The sequence below is a fragment of the Varroa jacobsoni genome, unplaced genomic scaffold (genome assembly GCF_002532875.2).
Source record: "Varroa jacobsoni isolate VJ856 unplaced genomic scaffold, vjacob_1.0 scaffold_840, whole genome shotgun sequence".
Lineage (NCBI taxonomy): Eukaryota > Metazoa > Arthropoda > Arachnida > Mesostigmata > Varroidae > Varroa > Varroa jacobsoni.
Genome location: NW_019213742.1, coordinates 148,508 through 172,753, shown reverse-complemented (window position 1 = coordinate 172,753; position 24,246 = coordinate 148,508). Strand labels below are relative to the sequence as shown.

Below are 24,246 nucleotides of genomic sequence, written 5' to 3'. Positions count from 1 at the left end.
ATATCTATATAGAAAAACGCAATATTCTACATACACACACATATATATATATATATATACACAATCTGCGATGCATATATTTTTTATTTGGCTAATATTCGAAAATAGGATTACTAACATAGTCTTATCCGGTCACTTTTTTCTTATCTAATGTATAGTGGCGTTTCTTTCAGTTTTGAGATTCGCATATTCAGGGGCTGGTTATGCGGGACATGTGTATGTGGGTTCGTTTCATTCTCGCTGACTGATTGATAGGTCTTCTATGATTGTTGTTCTCTATCGGGGGATAGTTCCCGACACTAACAAGCTTCAATTTTTCTTAGCTAATTTTGGTTCGCTAACCTTCGCAGTGATCAATTCAGCGAAGTCCAACACTCATTCGGGTCTTATAATTAACGTCGAACAAATATTCACGCGTCTCTTTGGTTGCATCAAAGAAATATATGTATATATATATACATATGTCGTTTTGAATAAGTTATAATTTTCAATATGCTGTTTTCATGTAAACGTGTCATGTGTGTCGCTGCGAGCGCGGCGTAAGTGTAATTCACTTAAGTTATGCGCAACGTTCCGGTGGGAACGTGTCGTGTCGTGTCGTAAGTTATGCGATATCAATTTGGGAGATTCAGTTTCTGAGATACGATATCGATATTTTCACTTCATAATAACTGGTGGGGCTGATTTTCATTTTGCCGTTGATCTCTCGTTGCCGTTACGACGTTTCTGTCATTATTCAGTACCTAGTGGGGTCTGGTGGAAATCCACGAACTGCTGTTGTTTGCATGGTAACATCGTTCTATTTGATTAGAAATCTATATCAGTGTAAAATCAGTCTAAAGTGTGACGCGATCACGTGTGCTTATACGAATGATCTTTTTCCATTACACGTTTCAATGGCGACGTCAGCTATGTTCGTCGTGTTAATACATGTTGACTAGACACTATGACGTGTTGCCGCGAAAGCATCCTTGCTGCGCGCAAAGTCTATGGCGTAACTTTTCAGCACAACAGGTTACGATGAGGTATTTTTTTAGGAACTGTTTTTGCCTTTCCTTTGGTGCTATTTTCCCGGAGACCGGAGGCTGGATTCTCACTGGGGCGTGAATATACACGAGCTGGTATCTTCTGTTCGCTCCATCCTCTGAAGGAAAATTGCGATTGTTGGATGCGTTAGAATTGTCTACGCGGAACGTAGGCAGTGACTCAGTAAGGGTGATAGTTTCAGCAGGGGAACTAAGATTATTTCCTACGATACGTTTCTCTACAAAAATATTATCGACACAGTTAGATAGATATATACAGAAGAGATTATTGTTATTATTTGTAGATAGTAGATGCTGGCTGAAGCTGTCTCTGTGCAAACGATGCAACGCATGTACATACGTGCTTTGTCTACGATTATTAAATCACTGCCGGGGTGCAATAAATTACCTGCCGTTCGGGCGATAACTGTATTATTAGCGTTTGATCATCAATCATTCACCCGTCATCCACCCTGTCATTCAATGCCGCTTTCGCAGGCTTCGAGGATTTCTGTTGTGTGGTCGCATGATTACTCTATCGGCGCCTGACGGGGCTAAAATCACCAAAGCCCTCGTCAAAAATGTCTGACTCGAAGCCCCGGGCGTTGACCTGTTCAGGTAAAAATTCGGAGCAGTAAATATCAATTCCGCAGAAAAGAAGCATAAGATACAAACATATAACTGTAGCCACGTCACCTATACAATACTATCAACAATGCCCTGTTCGTTCGAAGTTAAAGCAATTGTATTTATATATGAAATGACACAACTGTGTTGTGTTGAGATTTTACTCTGTCTCGATACGATATCGTATTTTTGCAAGCCATTATAGCCCTAAACCCGCTTAGACTCCTGGTTTTACAAGCTCTTCCTTAAATTATTTCAATCTACTTCATCGGCTATGGGTCCAACCCGATGTTTGACAAGGCTATCCAAGTTCTAGTATAGACTGTCGTTAATCCTCTGGCATACTAAACACTATGCAATTAAAAAATTATTTAGAGGTAAGATAGCCCCACTTTCGTACAAGTTAATCACGTAAATTTCTACTAGTAATGTTTCGGTAACTCTACTTACTTCCGGAAATCGCTTGACATAATCGTATCTGCGGCTGGTACCACCATGGTAGCGAGGAGAACGTAGAGAACGCAATAGAATCGTTCTAAAATTCAAAAAAGTTCGTATCAAAAAATGGCTATTTTCTGTTCATACAGAGTTAATTGCCCCTAGCTAGCAAGTTACCTTCACATTGTAAATAGCCAGTTTTAATATGAATTGATACACGCGGTATATGTGAATCCATTTACCTCGTATCCATTCTTGTGAAAAAAAAAAAAAAACTGGTTTTGAAATTGTACGACTTTTTTTGACATATAACAAGATTGTGTAATTAAACTGTTTCGTATGAACGTTCGCAATAGTAAGTTCAAACTTTTTACACATACATAAGTTTCTTCATTCTTAATCGAAGTACGTGCAGTTACCAATGACGACCCTTCACCTTTCAGATGGTAACTTGGTTATTTGGCTTCTTAAAAGGCGTAAAGTTGTACTTTACGCTTTTTAAGAAGCCATATCTTGAAAGGCAAATTCGACGTGATGTTAATTTTTTGCATTATGAGCTATTGAAATTTCGGTGAAAAAATGTGATTTTTGCAAGAAATGCCCGATAACGATGATGGATAAGAGGGAGTCTGCCAATGTTTTCTACCGCAACTCATGCCCTGTTCGGTCGAACGTTACCACGTATTAACGTTCTTTCAACTCTTTTTCATTGATGCAAAGTTGGTTTATCTTCTTCTGCAATAATTGACAATACACCTAAGTCGAAATAGGCAGGCCTGAATTTATAAAGCTATAATGGATAGTACCTGCACTAAAGTTCAAAGCAAACAGTCTACATATTCATAGCTGTGCATTTGCGTTAGGCTCATGCTCTGCTTGTACATTATGCACTGAAATGCCCCGTCTGCGATTATTCTAGAGGAACTACCGTTCGTAACAAATGAAAATTCGAGCAAAAAAAACACAAGTGTCCAAACGCCTGTTTTTGATACCTGCTCAAATCATTCGGCATTTATTTACCCAATTCTTCCCTCTAGGAACTTGACCAAGCTAGACGAGTGTGATGTTTTTCTCTACACGAAACCTGAGTGTTCAGATCCGTGTACTTGCTTCAGAATCAGCTTCCGCTACAGCTCTCAGTTCCTCGTTATTTACTCTCCCCGAGACCCACTTTCAAGGTCAACGTTTTCTTCCGCAACTTCCAGAACCGGCGGCTTACTATTCGCCTTGTAAGAAATTGCTCACGATATACAAGGTTTGAAACCCAACTCATATTTGTAAACTATGCGAATTTTCCAGTTAACGTGTCTTAAATTTTGTTAGTAGCGATAGTTTCATCTCTTCAACTTTTTGGATATGTATAAATATAAATTAAGCACTTCATTAAACATAAATGTCAGATATTAGATTGTAAGATGGGTTTTCTTTAATGTTCCCTTTCTTTTTTTCTATAGCATATGAATATGTTCATTCACTTCCATAGTCCCGTATTATCATTATGCGGTAAGCGGAACATTGCATTGAGGTTAGGCTACAGAGATAGATGTTCCTGATAAAAAAAGAAACGTGCATATTTGATGTCTACTCTAATTCGCTATTGACTGAGGTAAAAAAGTAGTCTTAGATACTTATATCATGGCGGTGCGGAGTCTATGCCTGAGAACACTGTTTGAAGGTGATTAACCAAGCTCACCAATAGTAGTTCTCGAACTGAAGGATGCATTCTGCTCTGTCGGCTACCTGAGGTCGATGGGGATGGCAAACAACCCGTGAATTCGCCGAAAAGATAAGCCGCAAAATATTTGAAGCACCTAGGATGTATGACTTCCTGTATTTGAACAAAAACCTCTTCGCGTATCCCCTAAACGAGGTAAAGCACGCAAGCCTAAAAAACATAGCCTTTTGTTGTCTGCCAGTACTTTGACCGGCATAAGCAGGTAACGATAACAGATTTTTTTTTTCCATAATTGTTACGAATGACGAAAAATGGTGTCAATATAAAAACATGGAAAATTCCCACAGCTGTATGTGCCCACGGGCAGAATTAATCCAGATCACCATTTTAAGGAGACTATGATTCGGCAGTCGTGGGAGTGTGTTACGAAATGCTTGAGGAGGATCGACTTGTGTGGATCTGTATATAGCTCAATTAAATAGGAATTTATACATATAATAATATCATATATAAAATATTGCAAACATAGGTTCTCGGCTTAGATAGAAGAAGGGAAAGGAAAACTGGTCGGTGATTGATAAGGATTTAAATATTTTTTTAATGAAATCGAAAATTAACGCATGCCATAATGATAGCTATTGTGCTTCTCTACCTGATCGCATTCATCATCTCAGTATCCGATGCAGCCCTTCCGTGACCAGTTGCCGTTCCCTAGACACGCAAACAAAGTTTATATCGAATTTAGAAATACATACAATGTTGCTTCTTATTGCTTACAGGGGAACAAGTATCAGACTGAATGGCCCGCAGTTATTTTGTGCTGTTTATGAAAATTTAGCTAAGCAATAAACCTACTGAAGACGATTTTATTAAGTTATACTTGCATGTATGTGTGCCTCTTGGCCGTCGTGATTACCACACTAACCTGAAAAGCATGTTCCTGTTCTTCGGCACCGGCAGCTGACCCGGCCAGAAACGCTAGGCACAAAACCGTAGCAATAAACACGCTGAGTAACACGGCTGAAATTGAAATTGGTTTATTAGTAATTTTAATTATCAATAAATTATATTAATTATTCCGTTGGACGAGATGCCTCGTTCAAATGTAGTTCTTGCAATAATATATAGTATTCTGGCATTTAATGCGCGCATGAATTGATCAGTCATAACTATGATAGTACATGTTGAAACAGCAGTTTCCTTTCACGTCACCATTATAACTATATACGCAATTGAGATAAATAAAGACGTGCTTGCCATGCAAAACTGATGGATGTGGATCACCCATACCGTTAGAAAATACTAGCTTTAGCAAAACTTACAATCATTGTAAGTTTCGCTGAAGTTACTGAAAGAACACAGTCGAAAAAAACTGACCTATTTCGGCTTGTGCCATTGTCCATCACATCCGTGAGTTCTAGTATCTAACACTATAATTTAGTCGAATCTACCGTTTTCGTCTTCTATAAAGGGGCTGGTCCAAGGGTGAAAAGATTCACCAATAAAACAACACTAACCGTAAACTTAATATATATATATATATATACATAACTTATATATTATAATAAGTTATATATAATAAGCCCATATATATAATATGGGTTTCACAAACACGTAGATTTAATTGCAGTTTTGGTACAGCTTTAAGCAATGCCCTTCGGGACGCTTTTGAACGGGGTACTTAGGCTCAGTATTAAAGCAATTGTTGTTATTTTCATTGTGTACAGCTGGCTACAATTTGAACGTGTATAAGACCGCCATGGTGCCACAGTGAGATATTATCCGGTCCGACGCACGTCAAGTGGGTCCAATTGGGTCTAGGTAACGAAATCAACGAAGCAAATTTAATAATACCGAATTAACTTACCCATGCATACTGTGCTAGATCATTCAATACGAAATGCAACACAACAAACTTCGACTTGTCGAACTCAACCATCGTTTTTGATCTTATTCAAAATTATGCGCCATTATTGTTTACGTTCGTTTGTTGCAGTTATCATCTTTGAGGTCAAGCTACATCGGGACACAGGAGTGATTTGTCTCTGTTTACTTGACTTTTATAGATTTCTTAATGCAGTGCTTGTTCGTTATCTTATCCAATTACTGACAGATGCTCTGACCTCTAATGGTAACTTTCCCGAACACACGCTCAGATCTTCTCAGATACTAAACGGTACAAGTGCATTGGAAGAGTAGAAGTCACCGTAAAATATAGCATCTTTATAGAATTGAGCCCTTTTTTAATGTGAATATTTATCGCGGTTCTGAATGATTCAATAAACATAACGCTGTTTAATTAAAAAAACCCTCAACAGCGTACGGAGCGATGACTGGCAGTTTTTACTTGGCCCCTAAAAATTGGGCTAGGCTTTCAGACATGTAATCTGCAAGGATCTTATATGAATATTATGTATTTCTCCACAACGTTACCTTTTCTGCTCGAGGTTTTGCTCTCAAAACTTTGGCTCTACCCTCCCCCTCCCCCTCTCCGTCCACCCTCAATCAAGTTTTTCATTTTAAACGTAAGAGTGTCATTGAACGAACGATATTAAGCGAATAACTTAAGTAGTGCAGCCGTTTCGCAGACGCTAGAACGTGGGCAACGACGACAAAAGTGGGGTAAAGGGAGAGTGAACGGTAGAAATAGTGCGAGGGGAGTTAAATTATGCGATAATGAAAAGATCTCTTGCGGCGGCGCCCTATAGATATGGATCATAAGATCGGGGACAAGTTTTGAGGGCTTCGCCGGAAGACGACTCGGAAACTTCACGATGAAACCGCCAGAGCTAGATAGAGGGTCGTCAACGCTAAACTAAATGCTTCCGCAAGATGAACTTAGCTTTCTAACGCCTGACCGCCCCTGCTACTTAAGGGAGGATGATTATAAAACATGCATAAACATCTTTTATAGAGACAATTGGCAATAAGGCAGCAAAGGGGTCAATCAAATTGGCTAAGTAAATAGATCTTTCTTCCTGCGATTTATGATTATATGATCCTTGGCAATCTATGAAGAATTTCTCTTAAAGACAAACATACGTGTTTCACATAAGGTTCACGCTGTTTTCTTGGATTTAAGCAGGTCGTCCCGTCTTTACAAGGATTTGCATTGTGCATTGTATGCCATTAGATTGAGTTTATCATTGGGATGATATGGCTTTGGGTGCCATTTGTGATGCTTATAAAATAAATAGAACCAACACATATTGCTGTACTAGCCCTTTTCCACGAAGACTACAGCTGGACCTCATATAAAAGGACAAGGCAAGTACCTATACTTGTCTTTTGATCATTTATTATAAATGTATGCTGGTGTACATACTAAAGTCCTAAGGTATTACAGGATTACTTGCAGTTAGTGGCACTCAATTGTTTAGTTACACACGGACTGCTTACGCCCCGGTTTAACGAATCATATAAACGAATCTTATATATGCCAAGGAATGGTATTTAGCAAGACTATGTATGCTTAAATACATACACCCAGAATTCACGAGTTCAATTCAAACCAGAGATATAACATCATGCTGAAAAAAACGTCGATCGTTCAGTCGAATATAATTTATTGGCTCTAGTGGGCACGCTGTCTACGCTTCCTTTTACCTGCCAATTACTGTTAACCAAAGCCTATATGTTGTAAGGATGCACGCCTCCACTATTAAAGTTATAATTATAATTATAATTAAAATAATAAAAGATCCAGAGTGCTTGAAGCCATGTAAAACGCTGTTCGTCAATAACAGTTTTTATATTTACAGCATTTTGGTGGCAGTGACAGGGAATAGAAACCGCGGTAAGAGGCTAAGTCAGGTGGCGGCAATATTCGGCGTCTATTACAAATGAGGTTACGGCATCGACCGACTAGTGGAAGCAGCCTCAGGGCAGGCGATGACGATGCATCGTCACTCGCCTCCCTTCGGACATCGTAAAGGTTACTTTACCATCGGTCCTTTTGTCTGATTTACCGCACCTAGATCACCTGGCGACTGGTAAATAGATCTCTTCAGTTGAATTCTATTGTATGTGTCCAGAGCTTGGCTCACCAGCTCCTGAGGACTGCTATAGTTTAGAGTGGTCACAGCGTTTAAGGCATGTCCAGCAGCGTAGGTACGGTTCAAAACGAAGCTTTTTTAAATGTTTTTAGAAAAAGTGGCCCCTGTTCCATTTAACCGCGCGCTCGCTACGTTAGCGCCCTGGACCTCGTCATGCAGCTAGATGACAAGGACAAAATGCTATTTGGCATGCCAAGGGAGCTCTACCAGCCCATGAGGATGTCATTGGGTCTCCAACGCACCCGTGACATTCCAGGGGTTGATGAGTAAGACCGTTGAACTTCTAAAGTATGAAATGGTTCTCGTCTACCTCAACGACGTAATAGACCGCTTACCTGACTTTGACACTCACATGAACAACCAGCAGAAAGTATTTGTAGCCATGGGTTCTGCCGGTCTACAGCTGAATGCAAAGAAATGCACTTACGTAAGGCAGGAAGTGCTGTATCTAATTTTACTAACTGTAAGTTTATGGCCGCCGGATTTCCCCGAAAAGATTCGGGTAGTTGAAACCCTGCTTTATCCTGCGTCTGCTAGGGAGTTAAAAAGCTTCTTAGGCCTAGTTTCCTATTGCCAACAATTCGTGCGGGACGTCGCGCGTATCGTAAGCTCACTCTACACAATCGTCGATGCTAAAGACTTAGTCTTACACGCCAACCACGACCACGCTTATCGGTTGCAATACAAGGTCATAAAGGGGCCTATCATAGAAAGGTCCTGTAAGTGAGGTTACAGACGGATGCTGATGGGATCAAACGAGGAATAATGCTGGGCCGGGTAAAAAGGGGAACAGATTGTGGCTAGCCGACTGTTTGACTGACGCTGAGGCTAGATGCACTTCTTTCAAGACCAAGTGCTGGGCTCGTACAGCGACACGGCACACCTGCTAAGGTATGGCTTGGCCTACCGGCTCAAGGGGAAGGGAACACTGCTTCATATTCTGTTGTCCACAGATAAAAGGAGATCTCACCCTATGCAAGTTGACGGGGCACTTTGGCAAATGGGAGTCGCTGTAAAGCGTCAAAGAACGTTATTCATTAGCTTATCACACGCGTCCGGGAGGTGCTAGCCCGGTGCGAGGTCTGCCATCGGCGTAGCCAAAATCAAAAGCAACGACATGCGCTCCACTTGGTGCCAGCTCCTTTGTATGAAAGTAGGGTTGGATTTATTAGGGCCCGTTAAAGGTCTCAAACCATAACCTCTAAATCGGATGCAGACAAGGGCTGTCGAAAACTCATAGTGCAACGGGTCGCTCGAGCGTGCGGTTCGACAACAAGGCACGGTTTGCTCCAGAAGCTGCTCCCTTGGGTATTGTACACAAGAACGAACCTTTGATACCGTTCGAATTACTTTACTGCTATTCTCGGAGAGTTTCGCCGTGCCCGTACTGCTCGAGAAGTTTTCTGACTGGGAAACTGCACTGGAACATGCGGAATGGTCTGGGACCAGCACGAGCATACGAAAGCACGAATTTGAGTACGGCACGAAGGTTGGGGAAGCAACTTTTGCAACCAAAGCTGCGGCCGCGTTACAACATGCTATCTGTCATCAGAGTCGGGTGACCCCATACCATACCGGATTGTGATGCCCCATGGCCTGCAGCTGACCATGAACCGGAGAATACGCGGCAGTATGTCAGCGAATGATATCGCGACCAAATGCAAAAGATGCGCACGGCGAACATTAATGATGTCTTAAGTATTAGGTAAATGCGGCCCAAATTTGTATGTGGTGCAGTCCGCCAGGAGCAATGTTGCTATCCGCAGCACTATGATGTCCGACTACGCCACCATTATTTCCATATAGTTGCATATTTACATATATATAAATGAATTTGAAAGAACAGTATCATTTCGGCTTAGATCGATGTTATATATACTACGTCAAATGTTACGATTAAGCAGTGGACCAGACAGAGCAATGCAGCAGTTATGTTCTCTTAACGAGTACGCTCTGCTTTATCAACTTTACCAGCTCAAACATTCGAAGAATAACTAACGAAAAAAGGTGGGAAAAATTGTCGTCCTTCAAAGCTAATATGATATGTTCTACTCGTCTTTGTAATGATCATTAGAAGAAAAACGTAAGATCATTAAAAGAAAAACTTTTCAGAAGGAAATGTAACGAATTTAGCCAGGCACACGCTAAAAGATTCGCAGCTACCCTCCCATTACCGTATGAGCTAGACTACTGCGAGTGATATTGCCCTACAATGAATGGTTCTGAACTTCCAGGTAACTTCATCTGAGCTGCCAATTCTGTTTTTTTTCCAAGGGTATCGGTTTGATGCTAACGTGTTGCCAGTATATCCGTTACCAGCTGTTTCAACTAATGCAGTTATTGAATCTAAGTTAACACTAATATTTTTCGCGATAGTTTGGTGATACTGTTGCTTCAGCCTGTTGGGCACACGTGAATAGCCAAAGCTTGAGTGTTGTCTTATTGCTTTTTAATAGATGTAATTGAAAAATGTTTATGGCCATAGTTATCGTCATAAAAGAACGAATCCGTTTGTTGTAGGAAAAAATTGTTTGTAGGAAAAAACGAACGTTAGATTACGAATGCCGTATCTCCCGAGGTAACGAAAAGCCATCAGCCCAAACATATGCCTATAGAAGACTAATAGACATTTTAATTCAGCGTTAGTTTTTAATGTTATACTTTTTTAGTCTTGTTTTTACGAGCCATATACACCTGTAATAAAACAGCCGACTCTAGTCGATAGCTTTAATCATAATAGTAATACTGTTAACAAGGGTGATCCTGTAATATTTATAGAGCGGTAGCTCTTCTTACACCAACGAATGCGCATTTCTACAGCCATAAACTAAGCTCATACGTTGGAGTCTACTTGATATAAAACAATTTTAACCCTAAGGAAACCTTTAATCGATAGTATTCTGTAAAATATTCCATAATCGCTACCCAAAATGGGATCAAAGCTATGACGTAGATTTATGCAGCAGTCACTCTGTTGCTTTACCCCCGTTGATCATGAAACAGAACTTGGCAACCGAGAGATTGGCAAGAGATGCGAGAACGATCGTCGAAGTCCTGCTGTGAACATTATCGTGTCGATAGTAGAAGTCCTTCACAGTTGTATCGTCATCGCACGAGCGCTACTAGTAGCAGTTGCAAAGCCTTTTCAAGCCGCTAACCTGCCATTTTTAGCCCGATTCCTAGTAGTAAGTCTATACGAGAGTGAACACGTGCGTAACACCCCCCAACAGAGATTTTTACTTCACTCGAGCCGCCAACGAGGTGGTGGTGAAGTCATCTTTAGCAGGCTTCGCTAGCGTCCCCATTACCCTGTGGGCGCGAACAATGCTTTCTAACTATGGGAGCGTTAGCACTGGCAATACCTTGCCGATAACGACGGGCTGCTTGACCCAATATAGTAGCTATATGAGATAGCGGCAACGTGGGCCAATCGATTTTTTTCAGCACGGGAACGTTGATTTTATATTTTGATAGTATAAAACGTTCTGAATTTCTCTCACGGGTCAGATTTAGAGTGCACTCTAGGTTTATGCGTCACTAGATGTTTTCATCAGAGTTTCAACGAGTGAGGCTTTGAGGGACAGGGTAGGTTTTTCTTATTCAATTGCTTCTGTTCTACGACAAACAACAGTCTCGCCTGTATCACGGCTACATTTTCAAAAGCGAATTGACAGGAAGCTATGTTTTATAAAGGTTACTGTTTTGAGTCTATAGGGTCAGGATAAAGTGGGCTTATACGGGCAAGTACCGTTTGGGTTTTACGTGGAATGAAATCTGGCCGATTGCTTATAAAGACAAACAAGGGCTAAGTTGCCCCAAAGTCAGGCTAACCGTAATGGGCACCTCCATATATACTACGTTCATGCTTATGAGCCACTGTCTTAAAATCGTCTTTTGAAAATATCGTGATGTCGACGTACAACGGCAACAGGGCTAAAGTATCATGCTTTTCAGATGTTTTGAGCTTGCCTAGCGAATTGATTTAATACCATAGCGAAAGAAGCTAAGATAACGCACCGTCAAAACCTACCGACAAACGGTTCCCCAAACGCGTCAGGTCCTAGATGTATGACACTTTTAAACATATCGTTTTCTTTTTTTATTGTCTTAAATATAGGTGCTGTGCGTTAGGCGAACACCTAAAGCAAACCATCCTACTATTTGACGTGTTATTTTTCAGTGACAATCACCTGTTAGTTAACCTAAAATAACACATACATACAAAAAGAGTCAGCGTGCAGTCTAAGCTAGTTAGAGTTAGGTCGCTAGAGATAAGCAAGAGCGCAGTTCAGAGCCGCGTCCGTTCAGGTTGCTCATTGTGAAGGGGTCACACTATCTACAGTACCAGAATATGCACGCACCGACATCGCCAGCAAAGCGCGCTGCTCACTTTATTAGCACGGCACAATAAACGTGCAAACGTTCTTTTTGCACGTGCAATAAGCTTGTGCCAAAAACATCCACTGTCTAATGATATCTGCTTCTAGCACACTTTTCGCCGACCCCACTATGTCATCAATTAAGACCATTCTATCATAATAATTTGCCTAACTATATTAAGTTAAACTCTGAATGATCTAATAACAGCCATATCTGGAGGTTGCAGCCAATTCGAGCGATGAGGAAAAAATGTAATGATGTAAACGGAATTAACTCTGCCGCGCTTAAATCTGCGAGAGCTTCGTGATTAGCAGGTATGGGCTTTGTAGGGATGAAATGCTTCTACAAACGGTTTTTTTTTTTCTTAGCATTTGTTCTGTAGCACAGTAAGCGTAAAGCATGGCCACTCGTAGATACAATTGGCCCGCGTCCGTGACTTGTGCAACTCTATGCTTTTTTTGGGGGGCAGAGAGCCTATTCCGTAAAGGGGGATGTTTCGGCTTGATTAGGTATGCTTGATGCAGTAAAGGTGTTGAATTTGACGCTGCACTAGGTTTCTACCAGCCTTTTTTCAAGTCCAGTAATAACGAACCAAACGGAACTAGAGATAGGGGCTTGGTCACTCCTGCATAAGGGGTAACAAGTAGCGGAATGAATTACCGTTAAGTGATCTGGTGTACAACAAATAAAATACTTTTAGTAAAGAATCTGATAAATTTTAGAATACATTTTTCGGCGACAGTGTACAGCCCTGGCTACTTTCTTAAAATCATTTTCCATTGGCATTATTACTTACCTCATGTGAACACGCCTTTGAAATTACCTATTTTTAAATATAGCATCAAAAGCCTGCCAGGCTGGATTTATCGATTTCTGCAACGGATTGGCATGGCAACCATATAAGTAGCCATTAAACTTAATATGTTACCTTTTGTAATGTATTAATTTTTTACGTTTTCCTGCATTTCTTATTTTCTTCCTTTTTTTCTGTCAACTTTTGCCAATGTTGAGGTCTAAAGCAGTGGTGCAACATGCTTCTTAATTACGATTACCGTAGTAACACACTGAAAAAGGTACGCACTAGCTGTCCCAGCTGGATCGTCCTGGTTCGTTCTGCCGCCATCAAATCAACTCCCCGTGTGAGCTCAGTGTACCACGCAAGTTCACAGAAATGTAACAAGTACGGTACTTGAGCTATAGCAGATCTTGACTAACTTAATAATCTTCGTACGAATATAATTTAACTCTGACGAATACGGTAAGACCTTCGAGTTATATCGGTGTTAGTGCGTCTTCTTCTTCTGTGCGCTGGGAGAATACCGCGGTCACAAGTTCTGTTACACACAACTTTCGGAGTAGGTAAGGCATAAAAACACAAGGGTATGACGCCTTATTTTAAAATGTCACACATACGCATATATGTATGTGCCGACAGCACGGAATTTTTTCTCAGGCAACTTAGTTTTCTGACTGATTTTTCGTCTTATTGACAACTGATAGCATTTTGCTTCGTACAAGCCCCACATAATCCTGGCCTATGTGCTTTCGACCCATCCTGGCCCACTCAACTGGAATGGCTATAATTTATGACACTATATGGGGGTTCTATATAACGTTACACGCACTCAGTTTGCCCCAGAGAATGTAGCCTAGGAACGGCGAAGCTGCTGTATAAGAACGACTTTGCAATTTAGGTTCATTTTGTTTTTCAATAAAAGTCGAAATATTAGTAGTTAAGAAATATACACTTGGTATAAAGCAAACATCGATGGAAGACATGTTACAGGAAGACAAACTATTGTTTTAGAAGAGGAACGTTTTCGCAGAGATAGATAAGCTTGCGATCGATTATAATGCTAGCAATACGGTCTGCATTGAATACATTGAATGCACTACATTTGCTGTTACCTTAATAGCTAAAACAACATTATCAATCGATAGTCAGATAGCAGCGCTTTCTCGTTTGATTACCTAAAACTAAATTTTTATACCTAATGAAATTTTTGACAACTGTATAAAGCACGTACTAGATTTTAAGTTGATGAAGATAGTAATGATCTGATTAACACTACGGGACACTGCGTACTCCTATTTAGATTAGAGAAACTTCCACGGATTTAGGCAATACGCCGTAACACGAGGACAATCGTAACGGACGAGCAAAAATTCTATTGTGGATTGGCTTATTTTAAAAGGATTGCATTGCATATCCTCTAAGCAACGCTATCTTTGCCGTTGAGCTGAAGAACTCATCAACCGAGTCCAAAAATAGATATGTTGGTCTTCACGATTTTTGGAATGGCCTTCGCTTTTTTCCAAGATTAGAGCAAATCATTGCACTGAACGGTTTTACGCCGCATGCACCCGGATGTCTTTGACCTTCGACGATGACGCTGGTCTCTTGATTTGTCGGCACATATAAATAAGTATATTTCTAATTTTAATGCACTGTGTTATATTCCATCCAATACATGCGTGTGTATACGGTGTAGTGTATGGGTGTCGCAGACGTAGATCCATGAGCTGGATATAGGTACGGCTTATCATAGTTTCTAATAGTATATCATATATACCACAAGCTGTTGTTGTTCTATTTCCACTAGTGCGAACCGGGTTTTCGGCTTTGGATTCTGCCACGGCGAAGCGAGGGGGACGTTGCATTAGCGAAAAGCGCACACGAAACTCAATTAAGCCAAATAACTGCTCGTGTTTTCTGTCATTCTCGCCTAGTTTTTCTCACTTTTTCTTTCTTCGCTGTGATGCTGACAAATGGAAGTGACAGGGGCGGCGGCAGCAGCTGATTGGAGTCGCGAGCTATATTTTCCCTCGATGCCTGTGTTGCTGGAATACTTGCATTCGAATTACGACTATGGCGTCGACCTCTCGCTAGCTCGTTGCCTCGCTGTTTCCTGCGCTATCGCGTTCGCATCTCCAATGCCCGTACCTCCAGCACAACCCCCTACCCTGACCCAGTCCATTCCTTCGTCTGTAAAGCTCCTCTCAAGGGAAAAATAGCACTGGCCTCACGACTTGCTGTTACGAATGCCGTATTGCTCACTCCCTCACCTACTTCGGCTGCCTGTTTCTCTTTTTGTGGACAGCATACGATGACCCACGTTGATGACGCGCGCTGGTCTCTGCGCTCTGGCAACTCCTAGGGTATCATATTGCCCTACCACAATAAAGCTGCTTGCCTTCCAGATGCATTGTTCGTCCCCATATTGTAATGTACATCCATTGACGCTTAAAAGCAGATGTGAAGTATGCACGCATTATTGAGTTACCGCTCAATGAGGTAAACGTCGTATATATATATATATATATATATTGCTATGAGCAATAAAGCCACTACCAACTGCGATTTGCAGTCCCCTTATATACTGAGTGCTTACTAGTCTAAAAATGTAATAATTTTTATAAGTATTAATACCCTGCTTGCCCCTATGCCGCATAGACAATGAGGCATAGGGGCATAGGCATAGACAATGCCGTGAAGACAATGAGGCATAGCCGGTGCATTTATAACAATAATAGTCTTCGGCCGACACAACCGTGTACTGAGGATCTCTCTATTGTTTACACAAACAAATGTGCATTACCATTGAAAACAATGCTTTACCATACGAAGGTAATAATAGTAGGCAAGCTTGGTTCATAATACTGATATAGGTATGCACGTTCGTACCCTCCTATGTGTAATACAAGAATGATTTGGAGCGGCTTGGTGAGCTATTGTTCATCCTCAGCCCGCTTACCCCCCCCCGTACATTGCGGTGCTGCGTTGATCTTTTCGTTGCGGTTTATCCGTCTCTGTTATACTGCATTCTAGAGAGCGAAGGCAAGTAGGCTCACACGAACAGGACGACTTTAATCATTTTATGGCGACATTTAATATGATTAGCTGAGAACCTTTTGGTACGTTAACATTTTTATTCATATTAATTGCCGCGGCTTCGTTATAGCTAATGCTGGTCCTATTGCTGGCCATATAGAGAATGGACCGCGCGGTGAGGTGATGCCCTGCGGCGTTGGAAACAATAAACACTATCCATTGTCTTCCTCTACCTCAAACGAAGTTGCTAGATATGAATCCGTGGAATCCGTACGTATATTTGTTGATCCTCTTCCCTAATGCAATAAAAACGCAATCTAAATCTATAGCTGAATCGATAGGCAATTGATGCAAAGAACTCAACTTTAAGCGTTACGACTATCTACCAAAGTACTACACGAAGAGGTGCCTGGGCTGAGCAGGATGCTCGCATTCGGAGATTAAATCTACTTTTTTAGTTACGTAGTAAACACCTTATACTCGCAAGAAAAAGCAGAGGGAAAGAGCAGTGATAATGTTATGATTAGGAAGATATGAAGAGTCAAGATGATTAAAATACCCGACACGTTCAAGCGAAATCAACGACGGGCTCATTAAAGTAAGATCCAAAATTTTGCCTAAAGCGGATCGCGGCTGAGGTTTGACATCACGCTGAAGAAGCTACAGAACAGGAACATGTAGGGTAAGTTGAAAACACATATTAATAAAAAAAAAAAAAACGTTTATTGACACCGTTTTTCTGTAAACACATCAAAATTAAAACCTAGTAAAATTTTAATTTTGTGTTTCTATGAAGTTTCCGCCTTGGTCATGTCATTCTGTTCTACCATGACGACACATGCAGCAATTGATTCACATTTCAAACTATCCGGGTTTATTTTCTTCACAGTAGCCCCAACGAATATAATAAGAGAAAGCTGTATAAATACCAAGAGCAGACCCGACCTTCGAGGTGCAGGCGTTCAACTGACGTAGTACAGCATATTATAGTACGTAGCTTGCGTTGAAATGAGCTGATGGTATTGATACCTTCGTATCAGACTGACAAATTAGAAACAAAATAAAAATTAGAGAGACGATGTACACGAATACTAGCTCTTAACGACGAGCAAAATTATATCTAATTTTGCTCGTCGTTGATGACAACTTCAATAAGAATAAATGGGGAACGACAAGCTTCAAAGTCGAAGCAGTCAGGTTATAAAAACAAAGCGTCTCGATATCTTTGACCTTGATGAAGTTAAATTCATTAAGTTACTGAATATAATTCCTCCTTGCTGCATTTACTACTGCCTATACTGTGCACAAATTAACTCTTTAATCTCTACGACACGAGTGTAAGAACTCCTAGGCTTTCCCCCCAGGCCGTCGTAATCATCATCACACTAAAAATGGTTGGCTAATGAAACATTGATGCCGTAATCGTTTACCCCCGATTTACCGTTTAGCTAAACTCCCCAATAAATACAGTTAAACTAGCCGTCCCAGTTCTTCGTTCTGCACCGTCGTCTGTCGCTCGTGACCGCTCGTCTGAACTGTGCCGACCACGATGCTAGCGCTACCTGTGCGAAGTATATCGGTATTCACAAGCACACTGATAATTCCAAGTCCTACTGTGAGAAATGCAAGCCGGCTTTTTTGCACAAACGGCGTGGCACTGTGGCCTACTCGTACCTGTTTTCCCCGTGTACAGCGTAGGCACCCTTCCCGATTAAGGAAGACTAATTTATCCAAATTAGCGAGACCCATCTGGCTGGCTGGCTGGCTGGCAACAGTGCGGTGACGTTGTTTCGGAACACAATCCTTCGGCACGATGTGTTAGTCAAGCATATTCAGCATGTGATCTGCATCCTGATATATCACTATAATTCCATTCGTGGTAGTTCGTCGCGCAAAACAGCTTTGCACACTGACACTCCGCCTATCTCGACGCTGGTGCAAAATTCGCTGAAGTCATTTAAAGGCAGGCTCCTCGCTAAACGGCCTTTTTAAATAGGTTTTTTCTATTATTTGCTATAAAACAGTTCTTAATATTATTGCTGCAACAAACAGAAGGCTACGCGCCTTATACACGTATGTTTTTTTACTTTTGTTTGGAACCGTAAATCGGAAAATCGCATCATGTAGGCTTGCGTTAATAGAAACTAATTCACGTTACGCAAATCGCTAAGACTTTAGGACATTTAGCATATCTTATATGCTAAATGTTCAATGGACAGCGGATAAACGAAGAGGCGAAGTAAATTGCAACAGTTGTTGCGTATTAATATATCCCCCTATGTCTTCCCGGGCTCACCCTAGACGCTACTTCCTACACATCCGATCCGGCAAAGCCAAATTTCCGCTCCCCGTTGTTCTCCTTTGCTAGCAGGAGCATCTCACCAGGTCGAAGCTGGCCAACTGTCGATAGCTCGGCCAACGTCTTGTGAAGGTGTAGAGACAAGTGCATATACGGCCTGGAGTTTTGTATCGAGGAACGAAGGGCGGCAGCTTCTGTTGCCATCAACAATGTTCGATGAGGCCTTATTTTTGTCTTTTTGTTCGTTCAAACCATCTTGTTGTTACTTGATAGCTGAGTTGCACCAGATGAGTTACAGTATAGCTACGAACGCTTGCATTGGCAGCTGAACAGACATTTCAAACAGAAAGACAGATCCGAAGCATGTTAAAAGAGACTCGTATATTGGGGCATCTGTTTGTGTTGCGAACGAGGTGATTTCTCTTCACAGAATAAGTAACACTCAATTTTTTCTCAGATTCAGGTTCAGCTTTCTGAAGGTCACAGGTGCATGGGCCGGCCGGAGCGCATGAACGTCCAAATGGTGTTTAAATCAAAGCTGAACCCTTCAAAGAAGCGTATTCGACTCTATCTATACTCAATTCTCCCATCAATCGGTATCTCGTCACTTTTGTGTTTACTTGCACAGAACGCATGCAGAACAGTTAAAAAAAAGCAGTATATCTAACCGTTCGTAATATTTTTAAAGTCCGCTTTGGCTACTAGAATGGGGTTCTCTAAAATTAGAGCTTATTAGCGGCGTTTATACTCTTGCCCAGGTCGAACATCGTAATGGGTCCCATAGCGGCAAAGTCACTAAAGCAAGCCAAATATCAGTACTATACGTGTCGTAAATTCAATGTGTCCATTGGTTGGTTATCTTGTAATGGGACAACCAGCGTTTCTTCATAATGGCTACTCCCTACAAGACATCGCGAAATAAAGGCTTTAAAAATTTAGGCTTCGGTATCCACCTCCTGGTGATTTTCGTGGAATCCCTAAAAAAAATGTTGATCTTTTATAGTTAATTTGGCAGTTTTTTTTTTTTGTATCCACGTATATGGGCAAGGTGATTAGAACAAGTGCCGTTATACGCGATTGTTCGATATCACTCACTGTGGACCAGCGGCGTAGACAAAACGATACAACTCAACTCGTGAAAATAGATTGGCATAAATGGGTACTGCCGTAACAATAAAAGAGTATGAAGCAGTAAATCGAAATGTGTTTGCGACAGTTTTAGGACACCTCGATCGCTTCTGGCATACGAAAAGTTCTCTACTGACCATTATTCCCTTGACCGACCTGATCAAAAATAGGAACCATCACGGTAAGTTGTTGCTTTGGAAGCCTGATAACACACCAACTCCCTAGACTGCGTTTGTGTGCTTTTAAGCACATTGGCGGCCGTGATCGATTTTCCTGGTAAGTTGTAATAACTTCGGAAATTCACTTGGAAGAAACTGTCGACTGCTTGCTCCTCATGTTGGCAAAATAAGTTTCCAGCTGACTGTAAAGTGGCAGTACTCACACACGATAAATTCATAAATAGCTCATGAACTCAAAAAGGCAAAATTGTGCAAAAACAGCGTGACCTTTGCCGACAGAAGAAAAAGAAACACGAAAAAAGACAAAAGAAAAAAAAGCATAAGCAGTTTTGTCATATTCAGATAAAACAATCTGCCCACGTATGGATTTTTATACTATAAAGGTTTCGAGTTTTCAGTGCTGGCGTTTACTGATGTTTCAGATGGCTAATCTCCACCACCAACTAGTGTCTATGCCTGGTTTCGAACTTGGTCCCTAAATTTAATACACAAACATGTTAGCACTGCATCAGGACATGGACCCATTGGTCTAACTGAAGATCAGCAGGTGGGGGGGGGGGGCAACCAAAGATGGTTAACATAAAATTCTCTGTAGGAACGAAAGATAACTAGGTAAGTATTCTGGACTATTAGTGATGTTTTTAATATCTGACAGTCTTATCTGACTACTAACTTGCTTGCTTTGGAACAGTATTTCAATGTCTAACTTAGAATTTGACCACAATTAATTATAGCGAGATTTGCTTACATATATCGACGGTTCTGGTTTTTCAAAGGCTTCCAATCAAGCTTAGAAGATCGATAATTATATGCGACGCACGTATAATTAATGACTGAATTGACGCAATAGCTCCCAACATTAGGCGTATTTATTTTTTTCATTTAGAAGCGACGGGACATTTTCATAGCAATTCAAGACAAGCTAAATTGTAGCGGAAAACGAAACGAGTTTACTACTGAATTATCTTCTATACATACAATCCCACACAAGGCTATGGAACGTAATATACAAAGAAGACTTCCATTTCGAAGCTCTTCGTTTTACGCGACGAAAATCTATCGACGAAGGACTTTTAAAGGGAAGTTCGTCATCTTTTTGTATGGATGAGGAAAACGAATGGGAAACGGGTAGCATTGTCTTACATCACTCAGTCGGCCAACAACGCATCTAATGAATGATAGTAAAAACGATCCCGTGTCTCGAGCAGCATCCTGCTGTTAGAATTTCCAAGCACTCTGCATGCGTAAGCATGCAGATTCATTAAAGCTACGATTCATTAAATCAAGGACAAGGTCGATCTTGTCCGATTTGATACTGCTAGATATAACAGAAGATAGGATCTCATCTAAGAGTAGCTAACATAGTTAAATAATGATCTGACCGTCGTAGTTTCAATTTAACTACATCAAAATATGATACGATCTTTCCATAGAGTCTTACATGTTGACAGTCCCCGATGAACAACAACAACAACACATCAGTATAATAGTTTCAATAATAAAGATACTAAGCAAATATGGATACTAGCAGTTATTTTTTTTCCAACTTATTTTTAAAATAAGTTAGAAATCTTCGATAAGAGTGGATAGAGATATCAATAACAGTCGCAAGTATTAGAATAAAAGAAACACGAATATCTGTCGTGTTTTAACGGCAAGGGAATACAGTGGCTATATATAAAATGTACTTTTGAGAGTTCTAAATCTTGCAATAAAGGCGCAATCGCTCTTCGTGCATTTTTGTGGCTCATTGAGTCAAGGAAAAGTTGACTATTAGGCCCACTTTTAACCGGCAGGTCCATTTCGATATGAGGAAGATCGTCCTGTAATGCTTTCATGGTGCGATTTGCTGCCAAGTAAGGTGTGTCACATTTTGGCAAAACGGATGCTTCTTCTGCATCTTTGTCTGTCGAGTCTACGGTCAAATAGCTACAAGTACTATACGCGTAGGTCAGTGTCTTAACTTTCTAAACTTAATTTGTGCAACAATTTAGCCATCCTGAGAATTGCAGGCCAGACAGACACGACCGAGCTTGTACCGCCTTCATGCTTATTCATGGTCGTTCGGCATTAAACTCAGTATAACTCTAAAATTGTCAACTTGTTAGGCTTGTTAAATGTGCTATCCTAGTAACACGATTTCGCCGACGGGTACTATTTGATCCCGAGAGCCAAAAGCTGATCCCTTTCATTGGATATTAGAATATCTCAAAAAAAGAAAGAATAGAATTTGCTCCTTGTTTTCACAACAATCGTGCAAAAAGCTTTACAAGTAGATTTTCAGACGTCGTTTCCGCCGAGCTGGCTCCCTTTTAAAGATGCTTTGTCGTAATAACCTGTATTGATAGTATCGTTTCAATTATGGATCTTAATAATTAAAATAATAAATAATTAAAATGAATACTATTATATTGTTATATATATTATATTGTTTTCAGACACAAATGTTTCACTAAATATATGGCCACACGTATATACGGGTGCATATACTTAGACATGTCTATGTATCAATTAATCTGATTAATTTCGTTAAGTTTTTGTCATTGGTTTGTAGCGGTAATGAAAGCCGCCTTAGGAATGAATCAAAAGCACTCTTTCAAAGTCGAACTCATCTACTCCGGTGAAGCCATTAGCGCGTCAAAGGTGGACACTCTCCCGGCACTATGAGTGCTCTGCGCTGATCAGCAGAGGAAAAAAACAGTATAGCGTCGACCTATTTCAATTCATTATGAGCCTTGAAGGCCACGCTTCCATATTGCACCTCTCTGCTATGGTTCAAAAGCACAACGTTCCCATGAAATCGGCAGACATAAGTAAAGATTTCTACAGTTGGGCAAAACTCTCTCTTCACGATGACCTAATCTAACCAACATACTCAATATACAATCAAGAGGATCATCAGGACAGATCAAGAGGACATGAAGAAAAAACGATTATTTATTCTGCATCTGATCAAATATGAAGCCTATTTAAACCAGGTCTTGGATTGTACGTATATATAATTGAAGAACATAGTAGAAGTGGATTAGGAGCCTTTGTTTATGATCTGCCTTGATTGTGTGCCGAATCGAATCGTTTTTATTGCATTGAACTTCGCACAAAGCCGTGAAAAATTACACCTGGAAACTGACATGCACAGTGTGCCTAAGGGTGTGTGGAATACGAATGTTTATAATGTACACCACTCGTCCCCCTCTAGACTACTGAGAAAACGTTGGCAAACTACCCAGCCTATCTGTTAGACTGTGCATAGCACAATCATGGATGATAAACAGCGTGTTTTTCGCCTAGGTCCTTGAAGCGTCTCCGTCTAAATTGGCTGGCGTGCAGGCAGCAGCAGCAGCAGCAGCACGAAAAAATCACGTGGCAGTTGTTGATCTGAGAAGTCTCTGACCGTTTCAGGTAAGCGATATAAACATTTACTCTTAACCAGGGCTGTGGTGATACTGTTCATGAGTGTAGTTCCGGTTTTCGAACAAGAGGATCCGCCTTTGACAACAAACAGGCTGTTATATTTCGAGGCGGACACCGGTTCTGGGATAATATTTAGCTGTATGTCGCGTAGCAATAGGTCCTTAATTAGGGATACTGCTTGACCAGCTGGTAAAATAGATACTCGGCTATAATGGCAAATAAAAAGCTGTTTTGGAAAGACACTACATAAACACGATTCGGAATGTTCAGTGCTCAGATGTGACGGTCAGACGACATGGAGACAGTGACGTAACGTAGCAAAGGGCAACGTGTGAGTACGCCGGTCAAACACGTGACCGTTATGAATATGACACGGGATACTTTTAGCAGTTCGTTGAAGATGGCCATTACTGGCCCTTTCTATCGGCAAGATATGTGATTTTCATTTGTAACGAACGATGCTCTTCGCTTTGTATTACGTTTCGAGCCTGCTATCTTCTCTAATAACTTAGCATCTAAGCAGGCACGATAATGCCACCATTCATGGCAGAACACTTAATAAATATTCAAAATATACATATCGGGAGCTGTTCGATAACAGATTTAATTGCAAGGCACAAGCCATAGTTTCAAAAACCGCGCGAGTCGATAGGTATCGATGTGTATGAAGACATGAGTTTGTCGATAGCTAAACGAATACCGCACGGTTCGATAATCCCGAACACCCCACATTTGACCTCAAGTCGAAATGATCTGCTGTACAGAGCTGTATTGCTTTATACACCGAGACCGAGAGATAATGTCACGTTGAAAGTAGTTAGCGGTCGATTTCTTAGTCGGGCCTTTCCCTGCTGGAGGAGTAAAATTCGAAGAGAGAAGATATTTGACACACAAGCATCGACCTACTCCCCCAACAATAGGCATTCCCACTGAAATCCACCAGCAACAACTATTGCTCTTATCATATATTTCCGTCCAATTTTAACAGCTGGTATGAGCCTTGACGGATCTCGAAATTGGTACATATTGAAAGTACTGGTTTGGCTTCTTTTCTTCAAGTGTAATTAAAATATAGTGTCTTGCATTAACTGAAAGGTCCTATATTTATCAGGCAACGTTGCAAATACGCAATAATATAATAACAGCAACTAGTTTGTGCGTTCACAAACTAAAATTCTTTTAATGACCACTTTA

At 40.8% G+C, this 24,246-nt stretch overlaps 1 protein-coding gene and 1 long non-coding RNA gene across 5 annotated transcripts in view; one reads left to right on the top strand and one right to left on the bottom strand.

Moving 5' to 3' along the window:
* Positions 1-66: 66 nt before the first annotated feature.
* The window catches only part of LOC111264254 (uncharacterized), a 38,527-nt gene continuing 14,347 nt past the window's right edge, over positions 67-24,246 (bottom strand). The window contains exons 1-6 of one of the 4 annotated variants that reach the window (XM_022839968.2): positions 11,851-12,010; positions 4,691-4,785; positions 4,418-4,476; positions 2,103-2,187; positions 1,435-1,635; positions 67-1,144 (exon numbers count right to left, since the gene is read on the bottom strand). In XM_022839968.2, coding sequence (XP_022695703.1) covers positions 1,561-1,635; positions 2,103-2,187; positions 4,418-4,476; positions 4,691-4,785; positions 11,851-11,905 — 369 coding nt within the window. In that variant the 5' untranslated portion in view covers positions 11,906-12,010 and the 3' untranslated portion in view covers positions 67-1,144; positions 1,435-1,560. Of the gene's footprint in view, positions 1,145-1,434; positions 1,636-2,102; positions 2,188-4,417; positions 4,477-4,690; positions 4,786-5,142; positions 5,284-5,632; positions 5,652-11,850; positions 12,011-24,246 lie in introns of those variants that run through there. The other 3 variants (XM_022839971.2, XM_022839969.2, XM_022839970.2) reach the window with 3 other exon arrangements.
* Positions 12,123-15,576, top strand: LOC111264258 (uncharacterized). Its single transcript, XR_002682778.2, has 3 exons — positions 12,123-12,514; positions 13,212-13,559; positions 14,804-15,576. It is a non-coding gene; the product is annotated as an uncharacterized LOC111264258 (long non-coding RNA).